The sequence below is a fragment of the Drosophila teissieri genome, chromosome 2R (assembly GCF_016746235.2).
Source record: "Drosophila teissieri strain GT53w chromosome 2R, Prin_Dtei_1.1, whole genome shotgun sequence".
Classification (NCBI taxonomy): domain Eukaryota; kingdom Metazoa; phylum Arthropoda; class Insecta; order Diptera; family Drosophilidae; genus Drosophila; species Drosophila teissieri.
The window spans coordinates 15,790,490-15,802,445 of NC_053030.1; the positions used below are offsets into that span (position 1 = coordinate 15,790,490).

Below are 11,956 nucleotides of genomic sequence, written 5' to 3' on the forward strand. Positions count from 1 at the left end.
ACAAATATTTTTTATTAAAGCTAACATTTTGCTTTTTGATGATTTTGACAAGTTGGTTTAAGTCTCCGCTTCACTCTGCGACAAACGTTCCTATCGAGTACTATCGAAGTGAAAGATATGAACTAATACTAAATTTTCTTGATACTTTTGAAAGTTTTTAATTTGCCTTTAGGTACTCATGCTTAAATGTGAATTTTGTTGCGTAACATTGGCTCTATTTTCAAAATTGGAGGCTCAGCTCAGAATAAATGCTATCGAATATGTACATATGAGGGAACTTCGATAGCACCTAAGTTGCGACTATCGATGTTTGCCCAGCGCCTTCGCTTGCTACGGTCACACTGCTGCAAAGTCGAGCAAGACGGATTCGTGTGTTGGTGAAACCCCGTGAGTTTTGCGTACTTGCATTTAAAGAAAACCCCTCAACGCCCGTGGAATAGTCAATAAATTGATTGGAGAGCCCAATCAGTCCTTGTTTCGACCCAGTGTACGCGTGTGCAGCGAGTTAAGATCTCCACCGATCGATCAATTCGTATTGAAAAAAGGTAATTCGAAATATGGGCGTGCAGCGAAAAGCGAGCGAGTAAAGAAAATGGCGTAATCACGCACTTCGAAACCCAAAAGGCAGCCAGCAAACGCAACGCAAACGGAATCCAAATCCACGAAACCCCAATCGGCCAGTCAGCATTACTTTGGGTGAAAAAACGAGCTATAAGAGCGTGAAAAAGTGAATAAAAATGTAAAAAAAAAAAAGGAAAAACTGTGTACTGCAGCCATATTTGTTCCGTGAAAATGAAAACGATACACACACACACATATGCGGGCAAACTCAAGTGTATATAGTCGTCGGTGCATATATATCTGTCTATACATATGTGCTAAGAATTAACTAAATAAAATGAAGCACTTCGTATCGGATCGTCATCGCACCGTTCCGTTGTTCGCAATTTCATTTCCAACGCGATTCTCGTTCAACGTACGTTGGTACATAGCTGTCCGTACATATACGTACATACATACGTACTTATGTATGTACACATGTACTTTCAATATCGACGATGGCATCACAAAAACACGACGCGCACACAGACACGCACACACGTACCGTACAAACAAACATACGTGCGGACACAGAGCAGGGTCTGTATGTACGTACGTGTGTTTATATATGGGACTGGTTGTTGTTGTACATAACGGAGAGTTATACACATAAGGGCTGGCTGGCTCAATATAGAAAGAAGCATGTGGCTGCGCTGCCAGCGTCGCTGCCTGCAGCGCGTAAGGGATTTTATTACGTCGGACGTTTCGGTCGTCGGTCGCTGGGTTCGTTTTATATTTTTGGATATTTTACACATGTCCATATGCCCGTCTATTCCCCTGCATCATCTGCATCCTCTCCCACATGCATCTCTCGTTCGCTCTCTTTTCGCGTGCGTTTATGTGTGTGTGTGTGTGACTCCTTGAATGCAACGTAACGGGAAACGGGCGACTGCAGTCATCAAACGGGTGGAAGGGAGACGGTTACAGCCCCCCGCAACGCAGGGCTCCGCACTTGCGTTCATAAACACAGTGATCACCCACGAAAGTGAGCTCGCCAAACAGGACTCAAACGTGCCAATGAAAACAAGTGAAAAGCATTACAAATTACGGAAAATATACCGAGTGAATCACCTTAACAGCAAAGTTTTAACGTCCCAAACGTGAACCAGTGCACAGAAAAAAAAATTTCGCATCTTACTGTTAGTTTTATGTTTAAGACCAATATTCTGTTGAATGGTTGAATACCATATACTCTTATTGCAGACTATATATTTTTATATGCTGTTTATAAAAAAAAATTTCGAAGCAAAGTATTTTAAAATCTCAGATTGGTAGAAGTTATTGAACTTTGCTGTGCTTTCTTTCCATTAATATTGCCTTTGTGCATAAAATTCCGGAATAAACCCAAGCAGAACAAAGTACATGACTACACTATAAAAAGGGCTAGCATAACTAATGAACGTTTTTCGCTTTTGAGCGGAATATAATCATAAATATTGGTGGGTTGTTTTTTCAAGTGTGTATACACAGTTGAGCATGAACATGACTCAATTCCTTCAAATTTGATTAGTCAGCCGACTTAAAAGATCCCGGACCGAGTTCAGAGACTTATCAAGGGCATATGATTAGATTGTCAAAAAAAAAAAAAAACAGATAGTTTTAGGCCTGCCAACATTCCAAGGGCTTTGAAACACTGGCGACCAGCATCATTTCAAGCTTGAATCTATAGTTTCCCCTCCAAGTACAACCAGTTTTTATTTTCCGTTTTGCTTTTTTGGTTTTTTTTGGCCGAACGCAAGGCCAAAGTTCACACAACACTAAACAAAGGTTCTCGAACCATTCGCTGTTGTGTGTACAATGTGCTGTATCTTATCATGTACGTTGGGAATTCGCAGAGCAGCACAGAACTATCAATCAGTGCCCGGCGCTTATTATCTCTGCAGCTTTTAAACTCACAACTTCCCTCTAATTGCGCAAAAGAATGCCGAGTGCGCAATCAGCTTGGAAAATGAGTGGAAAATGCTGTGCGAACGATCAAAGCCCGCAGCTGTTCTACGCAAATCGTAGAAAGTCGTATCCATAATGATGTTGATAATTAGAAAACTTGGCAAAACAGTTGATCAAACAATCTGATTGGCTTGATCTCAAATTTCGATTGGCCGCTACGTTTGACGCACACAGTCTATGTTCTATCAATATATTGTAATAAACATTGTTAAGATTCAAATAACATCATTTTGATAGGTGCATTTTGGCACGTTTAAACCTCTTCCTTATCTGCGCATATTGCAGGCAGGCTCTGGAACGTATCGCACTGAAGAATTCGCGTTTTAGGTGCACTTCATCTGACTGCGAGTGTGGGATATAAAGGATCGACGCACATGTTTTAGTTTAGCAAGCATTTCTTGAGCGGATTCCTGCCATATTGGCTGTTCCATGGCGAACCATCCCCCTGCATCTTGGCAAAAGCTGTTCGGCCTAATGGAAGCGCGTTGAAGGTCTCATCCCGTTGAACTTTCGACCCGCTGACCAGGCCCCAGAGAAACCTTTGCCCTAGCTAGTCAGCAGTCAGCAGTTTCGAGGCGCACAGCTGCAGCAATTTCGATCGGAAAGCGACCGAGTTTGCTGCAGCAGCTACACAAAAGTACACACAGTAGTCCTTCGGTTGACACAGCCACCCCGCACACACACACACACACACACACTCGCATACACACGCACACACAAAACAGATATAGATATATATGTATGCAGGCAGCAGGCAGCAGCTTTCTTCCCTTAGGCGAATCGAAAACTCGATTTTCATCCCCGTGGCGAGCAGAATTTAGTTTTAATTTCATTACAGACCAGCAGCAGGCGAAGGGAAACAGTGAAAAACATGCGTATTAAAGTCGCTGTTTGCTCGGAGTAGGGAAAAATCCATTCCCTGGGAGTGAAATTTATATGCGCGATTAGATATAGGTGTGTTACATGGTCGGATTTCTGGACAGTGTTGGGAGTGTGCGGGGATTATGAATGGGGCATGTGCTGGGTGCGCGTGTCGGCATAGGAATCGTCATAGCCCAGAGTCAGATGATAACACGGCAAATACATACACGTACCCGTGGTTCCACCATAAACCTAATAATATAGTATGGGATGGAGTCGCAGCCTTATCGCTTTGCGGCTTCGAACAAAACAAAAACCAAAATAACTTCTAACCGCACTCCAAATACCCTGATACTGTTTTCAGTTCTCAATATGTCGAAAGATCTCCTAAAGAACTTTTTGAACATATACTTAAAGACTCTTAAACGTTTTGTGAGACTAAAAAATGGAAAAGATTCCAAATTTGCTTTCTGTGATGATGTGAAAACTATAATACCCTGTGCGAGGGTACACAACAAAATAGCAAACAGCAATACCAGGGGAAAACCTATTTTTGGACTGCCAATCGCTAAACGATTCTCTGCAGGATTTGCAACACCTGCTCACTGTATTCGGCATCTTTATCTCGGCTCTCCTTTTCGGCCGCTGCACTTTTGACCCTTCAACCACTTGTTTTCGCTGTGTTTTCGCTCGAAAAGGAGCCCACAAAAGAATGCATTGTAGAGGTACCGGAAAAGACCTGCTGGCAGAGACCGAAAATTGCAAATTCTGAGGCTGAGGCTGAAGCTGAAGCTAAAGATTTCCAAAATGCCAAAAACAAAACTGCACATGTGTGCCTGCGTGAGTGCTCCCATTTCGGTTATTTTTTCTTTAGTTTGCACGAAAGGCGGCTATAGGGGTAAAAGAAAAAGGGACCTGAAATCCGAGCTCAACGAACATCTGTTCCAAAATATACTGTGTGTGCTGGTTGTTGATTTCACCAGCCAAAGAAAATATTGAATACATGAGTGCATTGTACATATCGCTTGAAAGATATATACAACTGGCACATACATACATACAAACATGCATACAATGCGAAGTGTGAAACAAGACTCTTTTTCACATACCTGCTTTTTATTTTATTCCAGGTAAATCGACGTCGACGACTGCGGAATACCTAAGAGCCAAAGCAGCGAAAGAATAAAGAAACAAGGAAACATTTGCACGCCAGCGGAGCAACTGCACCAGAGCACCACCAGCGGACAAGAAAAACCACTTCAACAAAAGAGGATAACATACTGGAAGTGCTCCACTCGCATCGCACCGCACACACACACTTGCACACACACAAACACACTCCTGCCCAGCAACATACACACACAAACACACAGCCACAGTGTACGTGCCCGACGGTGGGAAAGTAAACCGACATCTTTTTACGACCGCCGAGAGTTTTGCAATCAGAAGAAGTCGGAGAGCCGAGCCGAGTCGATCGGTCAGCCCTTTGATAAGCCAGAGAGAAGGGAGCAGCTCAGCTCACCGCAGCTCAGCGCAGCACAGAGAAGTGGAGAATAAGAGAGGAACAGGTTGCCAAGTCGAACGCGCAACGAATTTGGAAATCGAGCCAGCCGAAAGTGCGTGAGCGTGATCGTTTGTACGTAGCCCCCGAAAAAGTTCAAAAATAACAGAAACATACAGATACCCGCAGATCCGGACTTGCATTTAGGCCAGACAAGCTTGAAGGGTTTCCAGCCCAAGCCCATGAGCAGCTGAGCCAGCGGCAGCAGCTAAAACGGAAACCAGACTTAAACCTTGAACACCCGATCCAAGCCGAATCCAAATGAAAACGTTAGTGCTCAGTCCGGAGGACCTGCAGAACTTCAACAAGTTCATCTATGACCCAAAGTCGGCCGCCCAGCTGGCCGCCAGTGCTGGTGCAATTGGAGCAGCGGCGGCGGCAGCAGCAGCGGTCCATGGTCCGCCAGCTGGCACCACAGTACAGCTGCTCCAGGGCGGCGGAGTCGGCGGATCGATCAATCCGGGCGTAGTGCCCGTTTCCGTGCCCGTACCCACCAGCACAGCCAACAGTGCCAACAATCTGATGGCGCTGCACTACTACCTGAAGCATCCCGGTATCCAGCAGATGCCCATACCACAGCAGCAACATTCGCAGCAGCATCAGCAACAACAGCAACACCATCAGCAGCATCAGCAACAGTTGTTGGCCCAGTCACAGACGCAGCTTAAACAGCTGCAGCTTAAGCAGCCGACGATCCACCAGCATCAGCAGCACATCAGCTACCACCACCATCCATACTACCAGCAGCAGCCGCAGCAGGCACCGCCACCGCAACCACAGCCACTGAAAAGCCAGCCGCAGTCGCACCTGCCCGTTCACGCCCTCAATCAGAACTCTAACTTCTCGGCGGCCAGTTCCAGTACGGGCGGCACTGCCTCCAGCCATGCGCCCACCCAGCAATCGAATGGATCCAGCGTATCACCCACCATTGTGTCGAGGGTGGCGGCCGTTGGGACACCCAGTAGCAGCAATATTGCAGCCGCGGCCAATGCTCTTCTACGGGCATCGGCCGCCACCACAGCTCCGAGCTCCTCCGCCTCGTCGTCCTCTTCGTCCTCATCCGCGTCGTCGAGCTCTTCGTCCAGCAGCTCCTCCTCCAGCGCCAGCAGTTCAGCGAACTGCGCCAAAAAGCTGAAGACGGAACCAATACTGTCGCAGTACAATCAAACGGAGCGCCTTAATTTTGCCAACACGTATATCGTGTGGAGCGAAGAGCATTGGCGACTGGTGGTGTTCCACGACGAGCGTAGGTTCAATCTGGACGGACCTGACGGCTTCTCATACTATTTCCACGATTTGCGCAACTACGAGCGAACGCTGTCGCAGCGGCCGCGAGGCAACTCTGTGTACATTTACCTGATGGTCTGCGTGGGAGGAGCCGTGCTTCTGGAGGTGTCATCCGCCAAACAACGACCAGAATCTTGCATCGAGGCCATCATGCGGGAGCGGCCCAATATTGTTACCAAATTGGGCGGCAACTCGGAGTTTGTGCTGCAGGATCACAACTGGATGTCGCACGCCCTGCCCACCGCCCAGGATCTTCTGAATGCCGAAGGCCTCAAGACCCAAAAGTGGCCCACCATTGCCCATGATTTGAACATCATGGAGAACGTGTGGGGCTGGCTAATACGCGAGGTGTTCGACGGTGGACGAAAGTTCTCGCGCAAGGACGACTTGATATTCCGCATCAAGGAGGCGTGGTCCCGCCTGCCACTCGACCTGATCACCAACCTGTACAGCACGCTTCCGGAACGAATCACGGAGCTCTACTACACACAGGGCGTCTACACGAATTGTTGACACCGGCATCCAGAGCAACCAGGGTGTGGACAGGGCTCAGGGCACTTGACCGCTTTGGCGGTCGTGCAGGCGGACAATGAACGTGTTCCAGAACCTGATCCGAGGAGTAGGCGCTCCTCGGCGTCTGTCAGAGGCCGGAGAGCGAAGGAAGGAAATCTTTATATACAATATAACTTAACTTTTTGTGTATAGCTTTAAGATGTGTGCAAAGGAGCTAACGGGACTGCTTGGAGACCGACGGACTGAAAGCGAGAAAGACAGACGATTGGCCGGACAGACGGACGCACCGACTTTGGTTATAAGTTATACAGTTTTTTAGTTATCTAAACAATTATGAAAAGCAGCAAGCAGCAGATTGTGGGCAGAACACTCGTTAAGTGTTGCCATATCGCTTTGTAATTAGTGTTTTTATCCCGCCCCTATTCCCAATTGCCCCTAAAAACCACCCTTCTCCCCAGAAACCCTCGTTATTCGTAAGCCTTAATTTAAGTTGTCGTTTTCCTTTTTACCCCCACGTCCCAATCTATTAAGAATATAACAAATATATTAGTTACAAACAAGTTTATTTGAACTTAACTCCCCTTTTGTTGATTGTTTTTAGTTGTGCCAGCGGGTAGAGGAACAAAATTGAAATGCCAAGCGAGCAGAGGAAGCAAACAAAATAAATTGTAACTAAAGTATTATTTTAAGGCATAGTTTTTGTTGTAGCAAATTACGGAGAACTCACACACGTAAATCTTTACAGACACACACGCATGAACACTCAGAAGAAGAATCCTATCATGTAAAATTGTTTACGAAGAACAGAACTTACAATTAAACTAATTATCAATGTAATTAATACATATTAAACGAGAGAGAACTAATAACAAATCGATGAGCAAATGCAACTTAGTGTTAATGTAAGATCAAACAACTAACCAGAGCAAAGAGAACTAGAGTTCGATGAAAACATGCTGAAACTCAACACTCCTTCAATCCCGAACCCTCCAGTCCCCCAACTGAGTCCTCTCCAAGGCATTGGAGCTCAGAGCCCACGAACAAGTCTCCTAGCGACACAAACTTCCTTGACTACCCATGGCAGCTTCCTGGGAGGAGCTCCATTGGGGGATGACGACTCTGAACCAGACAAATTCTTAGTACGCCATACTATGGTTAATACGTACGCACCCAATACTTAGCAATACAATTGAACTGAAGAAACTGCATTGCACTTTGCAAGTGCAAGCAACTAATCTGTAGAATACTTGAGCCACTATGAAAGTATACTTGAAATAAATGCCACTTAAATGCATTATGCAGAACAACCTCTCTCAAAACAAATTTGGCAGTTATGTGAATGTGATTTAACCCCTTGTTTTCGCTTCTGCAGCATAATGGCTCGATCCGAGAAGTCGGTAACTTTATACATGCATATACATATACGAGCAAGAACAAGAAAAATCAACAAAAATGGAATTATTATGATTAATTAATAAAACAACAACAAAAAATGCAATTACCAATAAAAACTACCAGCAGATACGTAAAAAATCGAAAAGCAGGCCTTCATTTTATTGGTGGTGGTGGGTCTAGTCGATTAATTCTCCCCGAATTTAATTTACATTACGGTTCGAGTAAAAGCTTTATTTAAAATTGTGCGTTTCCTGTATACATAATACTTTTCAATACGTAAATAGATCTGTGTATATTATATATAAAATACATATGTGTATATACTCTACTTGGTCTATTGGCACTGCAAAAGCGGCTGGAATTGTAAATATTTAGGCATCGTTTTTTTTTAAAAAGCCAATCAAATCAGTCGGTTTCACAATTTCCCAAATTCGTATGTCTTTTGAAGTTTGGTGAATTGGGGTCTATAAAATCTTGAGACACGAAAGGTGTTTTATAAAATAAATGAATACCATAGTCCTAATTTGACTGGCGTTTTGCATTCAAGTCTATTCTAGGCACTTTGAGTCTGTGGCATCTATTGATCACTAGCTAGTTATAAAATATTGTATATAGTGCATCATCAAAAATTCGATGATTGTGTCTTTGATCCTTTGTGTATACAAATGTGGAAATACTGTGGTGGTTCTTGGCTGCCTTACTTAATCAAGCTACGCACGCAAGTGGGACTGCAAAAGGGCATGTTCTCCTTGACGCAAAAGCGTCCTCCTATAAGCGGCTTGGAGCACTGGGCTCCAGCACAAACAAAGCAACTGGCATGCCAGTGGACATCGCCCCAAGCGACGCCCTGATCTGCGGGTCCAATCGCAATTTTGCAGCGCTGGCAGCGGACGGCAAATAAGCGGTCATAGCACAGCAGGCACAGCGGCATGTTGGACTTCTCATCCGCAATATACTGCTGACCGGCCAGCGGTTCATCGCACTGATAGCAGCAGAAGTGCTTGATGTGGAACGTTGCTTCCTCCGCGGCTGTGTACTCCTTGGTAAAGATCAGCTCATCGCAGGCACGGCAACGCGGAATCTTCAGCCTGATTGCCAGATCGCGCCCGCAAAAAACTTGTCCCTGGTGGAAGAAGTAGACCAAGTCGGCCAAGAGTTCCCGGCATGTGATGCACTTAAAGCAGCCGGGATGCCAGGCTATCTCCTTTCCAGCTCGATCTGCCTTAACGGCCACTTCGCCCATGGCGATCGGTTGGCTGCAGTCGGCGCACAAAATTGTGCGATGGTAGTCTGCAATGATGGGAAGGATTTCATTATTTGCATTATTCAAGTAATAAGTGAGGATGCACTCACCCTTGCCTGAAGCTTCGTCCCCGTGAAGACGTAGCTGCTGGAACTGCTCCGGCATGCCGGCGCAACTTGGGTACATGTTCATGTCTTCAATGCCGGGAATACTGGCGAATCTGCCTTGCCCAGCGGTAAGATCCTCGCTGCCGTAACCCGGTGTCGGTGGCTTCGAGTGGAAGCCAGAATCACTGCTCTGCGATGTGGGCAGTTCGCCAAGACTGGGCTTAGGATAGGATATATCCTTACAGCCATTGGCCATATCTGCAAAGACCTTGTCGATCTCGTCCAGCAACTGATCGTCATCGAGCAGCCAGTCATGCACTTGTTTCATTGGCTGCAACAACTGGCATTGGTCATGTGAGATGCCCTTGTCCTGAAGCGAACGGAAGAGTCGGTCATAATAAGGTGCGTTGGAAACAGCGGACTGCAGCATGTTCTTATCAAGTCCCACGGATTGAAGTTGAGCCCTTGTGGCTGGGTTGAGACCTCTAAGCTCCGCCAGACTTGCCACTGGAGCCGGAATGTTAGAGATAACCACCGAGGAGGGAGCACGTCCAGCACGCGCTTCCTGGAATGCATGTTTAAGCGGCTCAGCATGAAGAATTTGCGCAAAGACAGGATCACGATCGTAGTCCGTGTTGGCAGGCAGTCCGCAATCGTAAACTATGGTGGAGACACCGCCAAACTTCACCCTTCGCATCGGCGTATCCTGACGCATCTGGGCTCCCATTCTTATCTGCACTGGGTTCTTCAACGGCAATGGAGAATTAAATGGTGTACCAGGGGATGATTTTATGGGCGTCTTGGGCGGCTGAGGACAGATGGTGTTGATCTCGGCTCTGAACTGCGGATTGTTCACATACTCCTTTCGGAATTCAGCAATGGGACCAAGTTTTGGATCCCTGGAGATGTTCAGCTTCTTTTCCTGAAGTAAACAAATATATAACAAATTTGGTGATGGCCTTCTCAACGATTTAGTAAAGTTAATTACCTGTAATATTCCCAGAACCTTGTCATAGACTACACCATGAGTCACAAGGCTGAGAAGAGCCGGCTTGCTAATTCCCAAAAGCTTTTCTCTAGTCTGGGCTCGCAAAGCTCCATTTTCCTCGAATTGGGCTGACGATTCGCATAAAGGCTCTGAAAATGCAACCAGCAGTTTGGGATGGGCACTCGCTGGACTTGCCAAAGCCTGGGCCACTTTGGGATTAGCAAGCAGTTCGTTTAGAGTGTCATCAGCAACGGGCAAGAGTCCCAATGATTTCCAAGTCTTTTCCGCCTCCTGTGAAGGGATCAAAGCGGGAGCTACGTGTTCCACTTGGGCGTGATTAAGACGATCTCCCAGGCGCACAACTACGCCCTGTCCGACGCATTGCTCCCTTAATTTCTGAACGTATTGTTGCAGCTGAATGGCCTCCGTTTCCGTCAATCCATCGCACAGTGCGGCATCCAGGTCGTGTGGTGGTACTTGCAGCTCGAGTTGCATTTTCCGCTTCAGGGCGGCATCGCTTCCGGCCACAGGTATTTGGGCGGTGCCCAGTTTTTCCATATAATCAGTGACCACATCCGGAGCAGCATTTGGCGGCACCCACTCCAGCTGCACTGGCTGACTGGCCAGCGCTTTGATTTTGATATCTGCAATAGTATGTGTTATGTTTTCCTTTGTCAAACATAAGCTTCCAATGTACTTACACGCTGGTTTGGCCCTGATCTGGCCCAGAATCTCGAACTGTGCCCAACCAGTGGCGTCATCGTCGTCTGGACACACATGCTGAATCTTGGGGCACTTGCAGTTCCGGCACACCTTGCGCCAGAAGTGCAGATCCAGCCCCGGACATTTGTCCTTGCACTCGGCACAGGGAGCTCCAGCTCCGGCTTCGTGACCCAGCTTGGAGCGCTTCAGTTGCTCCCGACGACTCTCCAGCTTCGATAGCCATTCCGGCGCCTTGGGTGTCTCCACACAAGAGTTGGAGCTCACGGCGGACATTTCGAGAATTTGCTCAAGGCTAGAACATCTAATATATGTGGAAAGATATCACTGTTATAGATCCTTTGTGTTCGTTAGTTGGCTGTCCTAGGAGCGGAGGCTTAGGCAAATATACTGAAATAGACAAAAGAATACCGAGATTATATCGATAGGCTGCACTTATCGATAGGCGTGTTTCTTATCAGCTTAGTTCAAACTCAAAGTTCTTATTGGGTTTATAATTGCAAATGTATTTTTAAATAATAAAGAAACACAGCTAAAAGATATTAATATTAAGTAATATTATCATTATATTTATTTTTTACCATTTTATTAAGTTTTTATGATACATATAGTAAAAAAGAAGACATGGTTCTGTTACATATCCCTTCCCTTCTAATTGCAATCATGAATATTTTTCTAAGTTTTTTTTAAATGCGTTATAATAATAAATAAATCTTATGAAACCTTTAAGCGAC

The 11,956-nt window shown here is 45.9% G+C and overlaps 2 protein-coding genes across 3 annotated transcripts; one reads left to right on the plus strand and one right to left on the minus strand.

Moving 5' to 3' along the window:
• The first annotated feature begins 333 nt into the window (after window positions 1–333).
• LOC122612223 (dendritic arbor reduction protein 1) lies at window positions 334–7,345 on the plus strand. Of its 2 annotated transcripts, XM_043785684.1 has the most exons (3): window positions 334–545; window positions 4,539–5,024; window positions 5,089–7,345. In XM_043785684.1, the coding sequence occupies exon 3, from the start codon at window positions 5,231–5,233 to the stop codon at window positions 6,767–6,769; it is 1,539 nt and encodes a 512-aa protein (XP_043641619.1). In that variant the 5' UTR covers window positions 334–545; window positions 4,539–5,024; window positions 5,089–5,230; the 3' UTR covers window positions 6,770–7,345. The 2 variants fall into 2 exon arrangements, with proteins under 2 accessions (XP_043641619.1, XP_043641618.1); XM_043785683.1 differs by having other exon boundaries at window positions 4,539–7,345.
• A 1,034-nt stretch (window positions 7,346–8,379) lies between these two features.
• On the minus strand, window positions 8,380–11,596 carry LOC122612222. The gene is made up of 4 exons (XM_043785682.1): window positions 11,204–11,596; window positions 10,503–11,146; window positions 9,518–10,436; window positions 8,380–9,454 (listed from the first exon to the last, which is right to left on the minus strand). Exons 1-4 carry the CDS (start codon window positions 11,496–11,498, stop codon window positions 8,862–8,864), a joined length of 2,451 nt encoding a protein of 816 aa, XP_043641617.1. The 5' UTR covers window positions 11,499–11,596; the 3' UTR covers window positions 8,380–8,861.
• Window positions 11,597–11,956: the final 360 nt, after the last annotated feature.